Source organism: Mytilus galloprovincialis, chromosome 9 (assembly GCF_965363235.1).
Source record: "Mytilus galloprovincialis chromosome 9, xbMytGall1.hap1.1, whole genome shotgun sequence".
In the NCBI taxonomy this organism is placed as follows: Eukaryota; Metazoa; Mollusca; class Bivalvia; order Mytilida; family Mytilidae; genus Mytilus; species Mytilus galloprovincialis.
Window position 1 is genome coordinate 73,900,026 of NC_134846.1, and position 14,173 is coordinate 73,914,198.

Here is a 14,173-nt window from a genome sequence, read left to right on the forward strand (position 1 = left end):
AATCATCAGACCAGAACAATATTCAAAATTGAACTGTAACTTGTCATGATAAAACTATAAACCAATCATCAAATGAATATCTTCAAGAATGTCAAAAAAATGTGGAAAACTGACTATTTGAATGAATTTGTCGAAGTCCATGGACCATAATTCTGCACAAAATCATTAGATCGGAACAAAATACGAACTTGATCTGTAGCTTGTCATGATAAAACTATAAACCAATTTTCAAATCATACAAAAATGTGTGGAAAACTGAATACTTGAGTGAATTTAGTTTCAAGTCCCAGGACCATAACTCTCTACAAAATACGAACTTGAAATGTAGCTGGTCATGATAAAACTATAAACCAATTTTTAAATCATACAAAAAAGTGTCGAAAACTGAATATTTGAGTGAATTTAGTTTCAAGTCCCAGGCCCATAACTCTGCACAAAATCATCAGACCGGAACTTGATCTTTAACTTGTCATGATAAAACTATAAACCAGATATCAAATCAACATCTTCAAGCATGAAAAGTCTGGAAAACCTACAGACCTACAGACAGACGGAGTGCAAATCTCAAGTCCCCTTTAACATCATCAGTAAGGGACTAATGACAAAAAGACAAATAACAGCCTTCATAATAATACATCAAAAATTTTTAAAATCTTAGCAACACAAACCCCATCTCAGGTCTCCAAAAGTGTAAGCAGATTATTCTATGGATGTAATATTTATATGTATTACTGTAGGTCGATGGTAATTTCAGTGACTGGTAGAACTGTTGAATGCAATACAGATCCTGCTTCAAAGTTGGGTTTCTAATTGTAAATACAAATCCTGTGTGAGGTACTGGCATGAAAATACGGATTTATTGTGTTATTAAAATTTGCTGTTACAAAATATTAGAAATTATTATAAATTAAGGAATGCATCTCCCTCATGCAAAGCTCTGATTCCTTTCACGGATTTGGCTATACTTTTGGATTATAGCTCTTCATCTTTTAAATGCGCATCTGGTGCAAGAAAATTGGTACCGTTAATTTTATTACTCCCACTGGGTCGATGCCTCTGCTGGTGGACTATTAGTCCCCGAGGGTATCACCAGCCCAGTAGCCAGTACTTCAGTACTGGCATGAAAATATGGATTTATTGTGTTATTAAAATTTGCTGTTACAAAATATTAGAAATTATTATAAATTAAGGAATGTATCTCCCTCATGCAAAGCTCTGATTTCTTTCACGGATTTGGCTATACTTTTTGGACCTTTTGGATTATAGCTCTTCATCTTTTATATAAGCTTTGGATTGCAAATATTTTGGCCACGAGCATCACTGAAGAGACATGTATTGTCGAAATGCCCATCTGGTGCAAGAAAATTGGTACCGTTAATTTTATTATCTTATTCTGTGTTGTCATAATTGATTAAAGAGGACAGAAAAAAGTCTACCTTAATAGGAAAATATCTATTGTCATCTATAACCTATTAACTATAAGGTTCCACATCTTGATGACAAAATGATAACTTGTACACAACATATATATTAAGTATGAGTATGCAGGTACTGATAGAATGTAGCTAAATAGTAATAGGAAGTCCACAATTGGAAAGCTGAAATCATCTTTTTTATAGTAAATTTTGTTATCATAATAATAACCTTCAGAACATACAAAGACTGGAAAAAAGAAAATATGTAAGACTGGAAAGTCTGAAAACATAAATCTTTCAAACACATAAAAAGTATTTAAAAAATATTCCAAGTGTATATATTTTATTGCACAGTACATAAATTATTTATAATAATATATCACTCATATCACCTTATAATAAAAACATAGAATATGAAAATTTGTCATCTTATACAGTCAATTTGCACTAACCAAATTGGCAATATATTTCAACTAACAAGTCCTTGAAAACTCAGTTACAGAATAGTCATAAAACAAGTTGAATTCCTATAAGCATAAATTTTCTAGTTCATCCTATTAAAATGAAATAAGTAAGATCAAACTTTTTATTGGTCAATCATAATAAATGTTTCTAATATAGCTCATTTAAGAATTGGTGTAAATGGACAAATTGTATCAACTATAATTATAGATTTCTTAAAATCAATATACTTTCTTTATCTGAATATGATTGAAAATCACACATTTTTATGTGGAGAATTAACAGTGAATATAGCTGATCTGAATCTTTCTTCCCATTAAGTTGAGAATAAAAACAATTTTCAGAATAAAATGTTTGATATGACACTTTCTTAGAAATAAGGGTATGTCTATTTCTTCTGACAGGCCTTTAAAGCAGATACAAAAGCAGAGATGATCCACAATCAATATGAGTAGAAGCTGACATCCAAACAAGGGGCAGTTGATGCACTATCTATAATTTTTAAAGGACAATATCCAGAGATTCACATCCAACATCTTCTACAGTCTGGACCCTATATTGTAGGTGTTAAAACAATATATAACTCATTGGATCCTGGTTGAAGTAAGAATTAAAATAAAACTGCCATTCACCAAAATGTACAAAACTGAAATAAAGCACTCTTTCTTTCAATAAATAAAGTTCAAGCACTACATAGTTTTCTTCATTTTCCATTCTTTTTTATACCAATACAGCAATGTTACCTGTAAATATAATAACGATCATTATAATAATACAGGTATAATAAAATTAAATGTCAAATCTTATTGAAATGAGTACTTGAACAACTCTTTAAATTTTCTTTTCATACCAAAAAGAAATTTTTAAAAGAAGATGCAAAAGAACTAGATTCCTTTTTTATCATGTACAGGAATGTTTGAATGAGTTCATTTGCTGTCTGTCATTATTCTATTAGATTAACAAATACTCAAAATATTTGCGTTCTCATTTTCTTTTTTATCCTTACGAATTCTTAATATGCAAATAAATCTTTCAAATTGATTTTTTAGATAAACAGTAAAATTTTTAGACCGAAATGAAAAATATTTAATTAGAATCTGGCCTCTAAAATTCCTTATTCATTTTTTTTTTGCAGATATTTTATTATTCCCTAACATGTATAGATGTGAAGCAAGGCCTTTGAATTTTGAATTCACTAAAGCTTCAATTCTGAAGCCAAAACTAATGCAGAAAAGACTGGTGTAGTGCTTGGATAACTTTGGTGCAATGGCAGCATTTCTAGGAAAATTTTCCCTTGAAATTATTGAGGCTACCACTTTCATTTGTCCATTTACAGCAAAAATGGTAATAAATTGATAAAAAGGCATACCTAGACTATAAATATATGTTTTAGAAACACAATCTCCCTCATTTGCCAAATGAACTTAATACAAGTATTAAGAGGCAGGCTGTACGATTTAACTACAGGACAAGGTGAGATAAACTACAAGTTCATTTTAAACTTTTGTCTTAAATAAAGAAAATCTAAGGGCTAAGCAAAAATATTATTCCTATCAATGAGAAATTTATTATATAGAAATCATATGATTAATATGTAAGACACAAATGTTCTCAAAAGACTTGAACCTAATGCAAAACTTCATCACTGCCCAAAAGCATTAAAAGTGGGTCTATTCCAAAACCATGTTTTACAATTTACCAATATATTGATATCCAAACAGTGGTCAAATATTGATTTCAAAACTATATTGACCCAAGTATGAAAATAACAAAACTCACACAAGCAACTTAGAGGCAAAACTTAGCATAGACATTCAAGCATTCAAGCATTAAATGCAAGTCTAGGTGAACTTATTTGAACCTTTTATGAAACTTGGGATTGTAAAATATTGTGAGCCTTACATTTCTCATAGTTAAAATGTAGGCATGTTTAATTATTTTTTCATAGGCATATGGCCCCACATCTCCCTACACTTGGACATGTTGAACTGAAATGTTTTTAAGGTATGATTTTCCAAATCTATGAGGATATATTGGTGTAAAATTATCAAAGGTTTCAATGAAATTCACTTAAGGAGGCTCAAGGGTATAAAAATTTCAGAAAAAAATTAAACATTTGTTTTTCATTACAAATTTTATTTATTACCTTAAGTAGTTGTTACTTTATCATATGGTACAAAACACATTCAAAACAGTTAATTCGTGTTGGCCCCAGATGACTTTTAAAATGTAAACATCATTGAAAAGTTCCAAATTATCTCCCTTTGGTGGAAAAATGCCATTTTTTGGCTTTAAAATTGAAATATCTCTTTTAACTCATCGGTGACCTATATTTTTTAATATAATTTCGATATATGCTGTACTTGAACTAAATTATTGTAAAATTTGAGCGATTTCTGTAATAAATTTCTTATTTTTCTGTTAACTATAAGATAAAGTTCATTTATAGAAAAATATAGAGAAATCCTATATAAATGATTTAGACCCGCTTAAATGCAATTATTATTTTTTTTATTTGAGATTTTTTGTTTGAGTCTTGCAAAAAGACATAGAAAGATCCTGGTATCTATGATCAGTTTATCATAACAGAAGAAGAAATAAAATTTTACGAATTTCAAATAAAATAATTTTGTTCCCAGAATCCAATAAGCTTGCTAATGTGTATAAAACATGTCTTTCTAAAACAGGATTGTTATTCTCCAAATGTGACATGCACAATTCCCTGAGGTGAAAACATAAAAATTAGAATATTTCTAGAGGATTTAAACACAGATTTAGTACCAATAACAAAGGTGAAACTTTAACCATATTAAATGTGATACATATCATTGATAACAATATTTAAAAGGTCATTCAAAGGGGAACATCTATTTTCCTGGTTTTGCCATATTCCCTCTGAAGGGGCTGATATAAAGATTTCTCTTTCAATTTAGGCCTTTGAAACAGTACATTTACACGACCAAGAATATATTTTTTTAATTAAGGATTTTTTGGGTTCATTAATTTGTTAACTATCAATATTAAAGTAAATAAAGTGCAATTGAACATCTCAGGTTCTAAGGTTAGCCAATAAGAATTAAGGATTTCCAAGCAGGATTTAACTAGGTGTTTGGATCGTTCTATCATCAACTCACCACTGCTATCATTATCATTCACTAAAACTTGAACATTGATGGTGTAAACATAAGTTTTTATTCTAAGAAAATTGTTTACATGGAAAATAATTCTTCCAACTTTTATCAAATAATCTGTATTGTTTTGTACACATTAAGATGATTACTATGTAAGGTAAACCACACATTTTTCATATATAGTTATATTTGTAAACTCTCAACAATCTGAATGACATCCAAGGTAATTTCACATAAGATTATAGTTATAGATGGGAAAATATTCAGTTCCAATATAATCTATAACAGAAATACTATTGTGAAAATGATTGAATACCTTTTCCTGTCTTTAGATTTTGGTCCTCCTATAGATTTAAAATGGTCATAAAAGCTCATAGTTACGTCTATCATTAGGTCTTGTGTACATTCTGGAAGCTCTGAGGTAAATCTACCTGAGAAAATAATTTAGTTGCGTCAACTTCATTGTTTTTCATAATCTGACATAATAAGTAAAAGGTGTTATTGGTACATTTAATAAGGTCGAAGTACAAAACAAAACTCCTAGAATTATGAATTTGTAATTTAAAAAAAAAAGAGATCGAAGCAAAAGGTTTGGTAGTAAGTGGTATCTACAAAATAAAATATTATGTTAATGTTGTGATTTAAATGTACACTATATAATCATGTTGTGTAAAAAAGTGTACACCATGTAAAATTTTCAATATGCAAGAAATACATGAAGAACTTTTCACCTTACTTCAAAATTTCCAACTTATTTTTCTTTCTAATGTGTATCATAATTGAATTCTTGGAAATAATGTAAAAGTAGCCTCAATACCAACTGTCTATTTTAATCTTTGGGCAGTTGCCCTAAAATGATCATAAAAGACAGATTTGAATGGAATTATTTCATTACTCTATTCTACTGTGTTATACCTGGAGAACCAGAAAATACTGTGAAAGGAGGAACTACAGTTTCTGGAGGAAGAACTGTGTTGTCAGCTATGGCACAACAATCTTTCAATACACATCTTCTTCCCTAAAATAGAATATGTTGTATTTGACTTTAAACTACATAAAAGTAATTGTTTAATTTCAGCATGCATACAGTTTTTCGTGGGTTTTTTTTTCTATCAAGTTTCAAAATCACTATTTGTTTCTTTGTTGTCCTGCAATTTCTTGATGGTCTGTTTGTCCATTGTATATTACTGGCCTTTAGTAAGTCACTGACACTATAAGAATTCCTTTTAAAAAACTGCTACCAAGACATTATTCCATTTTGTTGGGTGTTGACTTCATTCAAGCAAGCACTATATCACAAAGTACAGGATGTCAATTCATGTCTATAATAATTTTATATTGGATTCTTTTGATCTCTAGTTTATATTATCACTGTGACTCTCTTGGACTACTTTGCATTCCATTCATTAACACAATACTAAACTTTTATTACTAATGGCACTTTCCTTTCTTTTCATCAACTAGATATAAGAAGATGTGGCATGAGTGCCAATGAGACAATTCTCCATCTAAGTCACCATTTGTAAAAGAAAAACCATCATAGGTCAAAGTACGGTCTTCAACATGGAGCCTTGGCTCACACCAAACAGCAAGCTATATAGGGCCCCAAAAAATGTTTTTATAGGTACCAACCTTCACCCTTATCTGAAACAATAGTGTAGGCTGTTAATTTGTACACAGATATTATGACATATGGCTAAGGTTATAGTTTGTAAGTGATTCACCAAGCTGTATACTTACAATTACACAATTTTTACCAATATGAACAAAAGAACCAACTTGGGCTGCATTCACAATGGAGTCTTCCCCAATAAACACATTATCTCCAATATGAATAGGGAAAAATGCCACACTACAATAGAAAGGTTTAAAATTATAACAGTACATAATTGTACATAATCATAATAGTTCAGCCAAAAATCGAAATCTAATTATTAGTTTGCCATATAAAAAAATCTTACAAACTTTCTACATGTACTAACCACAAAAATATATACTTGCAAAATTCTGCAAAATTATTTTCGTTTGTTTTTTTTTCCTTTTTTCTTTCTGGTTTACAATAGTTTTGTGCTTTTAGAGAATGATAAAAAACACTTATTGTAAAACATAATATAATAAATGAGTTCTTATAAGGAAAAAGAGTAGCCAAAAAAACCTTTAAGTTTTTTTTTTATTTTACACATTGTTAAAAGCTGGATAGTGATATTACATCTTTTTCTTTGGTCCCTGGTGAAAGTTGTTTCATTGGCAATCATACCTCATCTTTTAACTGACTTAATAAATAATCAAATTGAACTACATGCTTTCAATATATGAAAGCATTTCAACAATACATGTGCTGCAACTGTCTTCTACAGTTAATATACCTACCCTTTGCTAAACTTTTTAAATGGAGGTCTTATAACAGCTTTCCTACTAACAATACAATGCCTTCCTATTCTGACATTAGCTAGGTCTCCTCTTATTACACAATCTGTCATTATAACTGTCTGAAAATATAAACAATTATGCAGCAGTAAGATATTGAATTGCTTTAATTATTTATAAAATATGTTTATTCAACTTAAGAATGACAATTGGTATATACTCACTCAATCTCCTGTTTTTTAAACAAAAGCCAAGATATGCCAAAAAGTAAAATTCAACATTTTATGTACAATGACTACATATTAGGGACGACATCAAAAGATCGATGTAGGATAAAAAACTTAAATCAAATAGTTTGGGGGTGTGGGGGTCTATATTGCTGCAAGTTTTGTTAATCTAAAATCAATTTTACATATATCCCTATTAGTCAATCAATTTTTCCCAAATTAAGTTAAGAGGGGGGGTGTGGGGGTCAGTGGAAAGTTTTTTATCCTTCATTGAACTTTTGATGTCGTCTCTAACAGGGTTGACACATTTTTCTTAAATTTGCAGCCTATTTCAGGGATGGAGTAAGTGGTGCTGACCATTTTCACTGTGTTATTTTTTCTCCAGTTGCTCATGTTTTGAAATATTATCCCTAAAATGACCCTAAGCTCTATTTCTAACCATACGACATGTATGAGTGAAAATCACAAACCTTCACTGTGGGCATTCTTTAGATTAAGCCAACTTTGGTTTCAATCGAGATTCAGCAGTTCCAAAAAAAAAAGAAGAATTTAACGCAGTGATGGCAATAGCAAACACTGCCTCTTCAGGCCAGGGGAGCTAAAAAAGCTAATTTACAAATTCAATCACATAAATTATTTTGTTTATACATAAATAAGCATTGCAAAGATTTTCAAGTTTACAGTTAACATACCTTTCCATTTATGACTATATTCTGACTTCCACACAAAACTGATTGACGACTGACTTTATTTCCAGATGCCTGAAAGAATAAATAAAAAATATTTTCATTTTTTTATACATGAAATTTATTTAATATCTATCATGAATTGACAGGGGGGTCATTTTTACAGGTGAAAACTTAATTTTCAGATTTTCATTTAACAAAAATAAAAGAGCATATACATATATGCATATTCCAAAAGTGGTTTTTAATTGTTTGAAAAAGTAGCATAAGACAAGTTATAAAAACACACAAATCTAACTTGCTAAAAACCAACATTCTTTGAAGCTCATTAATTAGTACCTCTGTCTCACTCATATAAGGGTAAATGTTGCAAGGGCCTTCTTTAACTAAGGGTCCATTCTAATGGACATTAGACATTATCTTATTTTACCAATCATGGGCGTTTGTCAAGGCAGGATGATGATGGCTGCTTAACGTTCAAGGACAAATGAATATACACATTCAGAACGACTACACATTAATGTAATACTAATATGAACATTAACCCTGCTTTGCACTACATTGTAGAACGACATGTTAGACAATATGTTAGACAATATGAGCTAGATTTTCAACTGCTATATGTACTTCACAAGGTAACAGTCTGCAGGAAGACAAGTTATCTTACTCAGACACATTACTCTGACACAGAGTTGACCAGTCTTTGCACTTACTAATTAATGGTGTGTGCTTAGCAGAGAAGCAGCAAATACCAAATTCAAAGTTTCATGGGTTCAAGCCCACAACATGAGTGTAAATTCCCTCATTCGAGGCAAACACACTACCATGAGACCACCCAGGCAGTTTCAAGGCAAGATACATATACATCACAATAATATTTATAAAATATGCCCGTTTTTAAAAAGTAAAAATTCACATTTTTAACACAACAAAAAAATATGAGCAATAAAGAATATTATTTCAGTATTAGTGTTTAGTGTAATGAGTTTGATTTTTTTTTAAATTAAAAGATAAATATATTTTAACAGAAATAACGGAACAAGTTTCTTTATTTTTGTTGTAGTAGTTCTCCTCATTACTAAAAAGTACTAGACAGCAACGAGGAACTTTTATTCAAACTTTACATCACTACAATGCAGAGCTCAATGTTATCAAGGGAAGGTCATTAAGAACCAGTTACAAATGTGAGATAATTCCCCAATAGAGGCTCTCCTCATGACATTATTGACTAATGCACAGCAGCAAGTTGACATTGTTTCTGTGCAAGATTCAAGGGACAGTGCTCTAAATTACACAAAGGGAAATTAACATATATACAGCTATTAGCAAATTAGTACTTGCGTGATGGGTCTTAGACCCTTTCCATTTCAATGATGTAGATGTAGAAATATTCTCCATTCTAAATCTTTAAAAATACCCTAACCCATACCTACAATGTAACCCTTTACCTGTTTACCTTAACATAAGTAAACCAATACTATAAAGAATAGGGACCACTAAAGTACAAAAGACTTTTTTTAAGTGTGTGAAAATATAGTCATAATCATAACAGACTGATTAGTTATTTCAATATAATTTTTGATTCATGATTGATTTAGCCATAATTTTGACACATAGAGGTCCTTTAAAGACTTTGCAGCCTTCTTTTAATTAAGGGGTCCCAACCCATATACAACGAATGGAAATGATAATAAAATGATATACAGTTTCAATATATTCTGCATTGTTGTAAAAGACATCTTGAAGTTCCATTTTTACTTCAACGAAAAAAAAATAATACGGAAGTTGATTTAGTTATCGTTCCTGAAAATATGGGGGATAAAAGAAAGAACAAAAATTACAGTAAAACCTTTAACGTAACGGTACCCAAATTGCATCGAGTACCCAAATTGCACCTCTTTAGCAAAAATAGCAGCGGAAATCTTACAAGATTTCCTAGAGACTAAACAATTTGTATTTTTATGATTTGATAGTCTTTCAAAATAGATAAACATATTTAGATATACACAAAACGTTCACAGTATTTATCAACAGATGAAGTGTTTAATGAAAAAGCAAAATGTACGGAAAAAGTCGTCATGCGACGTCATCAAAACGTCATCTTTTTAAAATTAACAAATACAATATGTTACAAGTATCTATTTCTTAAAAAATGAAGAGTAAGCATGGACTAATATCCAGTTGTTCAAAATATTTAAAGAAATTAAACAAAAGCTCTGTTATTCGACTTTTGACGATGCGAATTTAAGCATGGGTGCAATTTTGGTACTCCTCTTTACAGAATCATTGATGGTTTCGAGGTCAGTTAAGGGCATACGATACAGTTTTGATCCTGTATCTACAGTTTGATGAAAATTTCCATATAGGCTAGTTTTTGCCTGCTTAAATCAAATATGTAATAAAAAATACACCTTCATGTGCTACTTTTTGAGTTAAATGAGGTCGAAATTTTGTATATTTGCTCAAAATTCGGATTTGTGGCCGTATTTTCTCTTTCGAAAGAAAACCGTAACTTTTTTGTTTAAAAGATAAGCACAAATTGTTTTTTGTTAGATAATTTTTAAGTTTTGTATTTTATAAGTATCCTAAAAAAAATATGGATTTTTTATTCAGAAATAACTCATATTTATCAAATGGTCATGAATTAAGAAAAAGTCGTATTTTTTTGCTGTATATTTATTAAAATTAAAAAAATTCCTCTATTTACAGTTTTATAAAACTTGGTCCCCATAATCTCCCTGCAAAATGAAACAAAATGTCGTTTTTAAAAATAGGGGTCCATGCACTCGTTTTCAAATTAAATCAGTTTGAATGATAAAAAATAGTCGAAAATGCATCTTTCCCCGATATGTCATAGTTTGACGTCGCGAAAATAACATTTTACGTTAGCAACGTCATTACCTCCCCTGTAACTGTATCGTATGCCCTTAAGGCGTGACCAATTTTTCTATGATTCCACATGGATTCAAAATTAAATTGGGGAAACCATGTAGTAAATAATAATAATAATTTTATTTGCAAAAATACACCCATATGGGTCAAGCAAACACAAATACAACATTTAATACAGACAGTGAAGAATTACAAATATAAACATAAAAAAAAACATAGTTATAAATGGTAATTAATGTAGCCTTTGATGGACATGGACCTCATTTTCGCAATTCTAATGATTGCTTTATAAAGTCACCAATTTCTGTCAAAAGCTCAGATTTAGGAATTAAAAGTTGTTTTAGCTTTAAAAGTGGTTGATAATTTGTAAAATCAGGATTTAAATTATTAATCTTTAAAAATAAGCAATCTCTTAAAGTTGAGTTTAGTTTGCAGTATAGTAAAAAATGGTATTCATCATCAATTTTATTACAAAGTTTACATAACCTTTGATCTCTGGGTACATTTTTATATCTTCCCACTTCAACTTCTAGGTTATGGTCACTAACCCTTAATTTAGAAATTAATTGTCTGGTTTTAAAATTTGATTCTTTTAATAAATAATTTTCAATTTTTATCTCAGTTTTTATTTGACCATATAGAAATAATTTCGAACTGTCTGTTATAGAAGAAAGTTTATTCAAGACTTTTTTTGTATAAAATTCATGTGATACCTGTTTAAACTTCATCTTTAAGGAATATTTAATTTTATTGTATGGTTTATCACAAGTTTCAAAATCTTTAGCATTTAATCCAGTCTCTTTAAAAATATTTAGAGCAAATGTATACCAACTATGAAAACCATCATTATGCAGGGACTTATTTAATTCATAGGCTTCTTTTAACAGAGGATTAATATCATGGGTATGAAATCTACAGAAATATAGCATAACTTGTGGTTTAATAAATGAAGCCATAGAAAATCTGCCCAGTTCTGTTTTGGCTGAAATATTACATGCAGTTTTCCTAAGCCCTAGGACAATGATACATCTTCAAAATAAACACATAATGAAAACTTGTGTCTGAAGCATAAATAAACGTAGGTTAAAAAACTGTCAAAATAGGTGCAATTTGGGTACCCTCACGTTAGATCGGCTTAGTTTTAATCAGAGACATGTATATATTTATATATGACTGGTTATAAACATAAAGTTAGAATTCAATTTCAATAGTTTTCATGCGGTAAAAATTGAATTCTAATTCCTGAGGAGGGATAATATATCTATAACAGCAGAAGAGATCATACACTTTCCTCATTTCCTCTATCAAATAGATAATTATTTCGCAGTTTTATATTAACTCAAATTATATTTCATGTTTTTCAGTTAGTTTTTTTTTAGTGTGTGTATTTTCTATATTGCAATTGTTTAATATAAAAATCACTGTACTGACTATGCTCATAATGGGAGTCCTCTATTGGAAATAAAAATCTTATCTTATTTATATAACGTGACGGTACCCAAATTGCACCTATTTTGACAGTTTCTTCAACTACGTTTTTCTATGATCAAAACAAAAATTTCCATTTTGTGTCAATTTTGTAGCCGTATCCTTCTTTATTATATAGGTACACCAATTTGATTTTCAATCCATATGGAATCATAGAAAGATTGGTCTGGACTAACCTCCAAACCATCAATGTTTCTGTAATGAGTACCGAAATTGCATCCATGCTTAAATTCGCATCGTCAAAAGTCGATTAACAGAGCTTTAGTTTATTTTTTTCAAATATCAGTTTGAACAAATTGATATTTGCCCATGCTTGATCATGCTTAATCGTCATTTTTTAAGAAATGGATACTTGAAACATATTGCATTTGCTAATTTAAAAAAGATAACGTTTTAATGACGTTGTTGATAAATACTGTGAATGTTTTGTGTATTTCTAAATATTTTTACTTATGTTGAAAGACGTGCATAGTATCAAATCATAAAAATACAACATGTTTAGTCTCTAAGAAATCTTGTAAGATTTCCGCTGCTATTTTTGCTAAATAGGTGCCGTTACGTTAGAGATGTTTGTGCCCATTCTCCCATCATAATCATTTGAAGGAGTAACCTTTCGAGGCTGGTTTATAGATGCCATATATCGGTGTCAACGATAGAAAAGGAAAATCATACTTGATTTCGAAATCATATCAAGCGCGTAAAATGACTCAATTTGAAGCCGGCTACACATCGGCATAATACCTATATTTCAGGTTGCTAATTCAAATCCAATTAAAATTGAGAATGTAAATGGGGCAATTAAACCATTTTGCAGTAGAGACGGTCGAAAACAGGATAAGATCACAGAAGAGGCATTGAAGAATAATTATATAGTATAGAAATTACATCACTGCATACAAATTAACCGGAAACCAACGTGAATCCCTTAAAACAAAAAAAAATACCATCTCTAAAAATAAGAAGAATGCGATCGTTGGCTATTGAAGTTTTCAAAAATTGTTAATAAAGATTGTCCTGTATATCTCCATGATTTAATAAAACACTTACTCTTTCAGATACCAGAACACAGCCGATCTACCACATGTAGAACAACTGCATATGGCCTCGTATGCAAAGTATTGTTATCAGCATAATTATATAAAGAACATTTTTTTACAAAAAAGAACAAATCATTTTGGTACCAAAAAGAAAACAGTGTGTGAAAGTAAACCAAAATTTAAGTGGTATGCTTGATATATTTAAAGGGGTACCAAAATGATTTGTTCTTTTTTGTAAAAAAAATGTTCTTTATATAATTATGCTGATGACAATACTTTGTCAAAGTCTGGAACTCCCTTCCTAATGAGGCTAGAATCATGACTTCTTTTGACCAGTTTAGGAATTATATAAATTCCTGGTGTGAGGGTAAAAAATGCAACTGCAGTTCATGTCGTTTCCATCCAGTGCTGTCTCAAAGCCGAAATTTCTTTCTTTCTTTTTATAATGGCCTTTGGCTCTGCTTTTTA

The 14,173-nt window shown here is 30.2% G+C and overlaps 1 protein-coding gene across 2 annotated transcripts; it reads right to left on the bottom strand.

Moving 5' to 3' along the window:
• Positions 1 to 1,987: 1,987 nt before the first annotated feature.
• LOC143045906 (dynactin subunit 5-like) lies at positions 1,988 to 10,099 on the bottom strand. 2 transcript variants are annotated; one of them, XM_076218734.1, is made up of 8 exons: positions 9,993 to 10,093; positions 8,295 to 8,363; positions 7,379 to 7,497; positions 6,749 to 6,860; positions 5,924 to 6,026; positions 5,325 to 5,439; positions 5,012 to 5,038; positions 2,206 to 2,620 (listed from the first exon to the last, which is right to left on the bottom strand). In XM_076218734.1, exons 1-7 carry the CDS (start codon positions 10,038 to 10,040, stop codon positions 5,026 to 5,028), a joined length of 579 nt encoding a protein of 192 aa, XP_076074849.1. In that variant the 5' UTR covers positions 10,041 to 10,093; the 3' UTR covers positions 2,206 to 2,620; positions 5,012 to 5,025. The 2 variants fall into 2 exon arrangements, with proteins under 2 accessions (XP_076074850.1, XP_076074849.1); XM_076218735.1 differs by lacking the exon at positions 5,012 to 5,038 and having other exon boundaries at positions 1,988 to 2,620; positions 9,993 to 10,099.
• Between the last annotated feature and the right edge of the window lie 4,074 nt (positions 10,100 to 14,173).

Coding starts and splice junctions, on each gene's coding strand:
- LOC143045906 (XM_076218734.1), bottom strand. CDS start 10,040: ATGGAACTTCAAGATGTCTTTTACAACAATGCAGAATATATTGAAACT. Junction 7,498..8,294: donor ATATAGTCATAAATGGAAAG/GTATGTTAACTG, acceptor TTATATTTTCAG/ACAGTTATAATGACAGATTG. Junction 6,027..6,748: donor TTGGTAAAAATTGTGTAATT/GTAAGTATACAG, acceptor ATTCTATTTTAG/GGAAGAAGATGTGTATTGAA.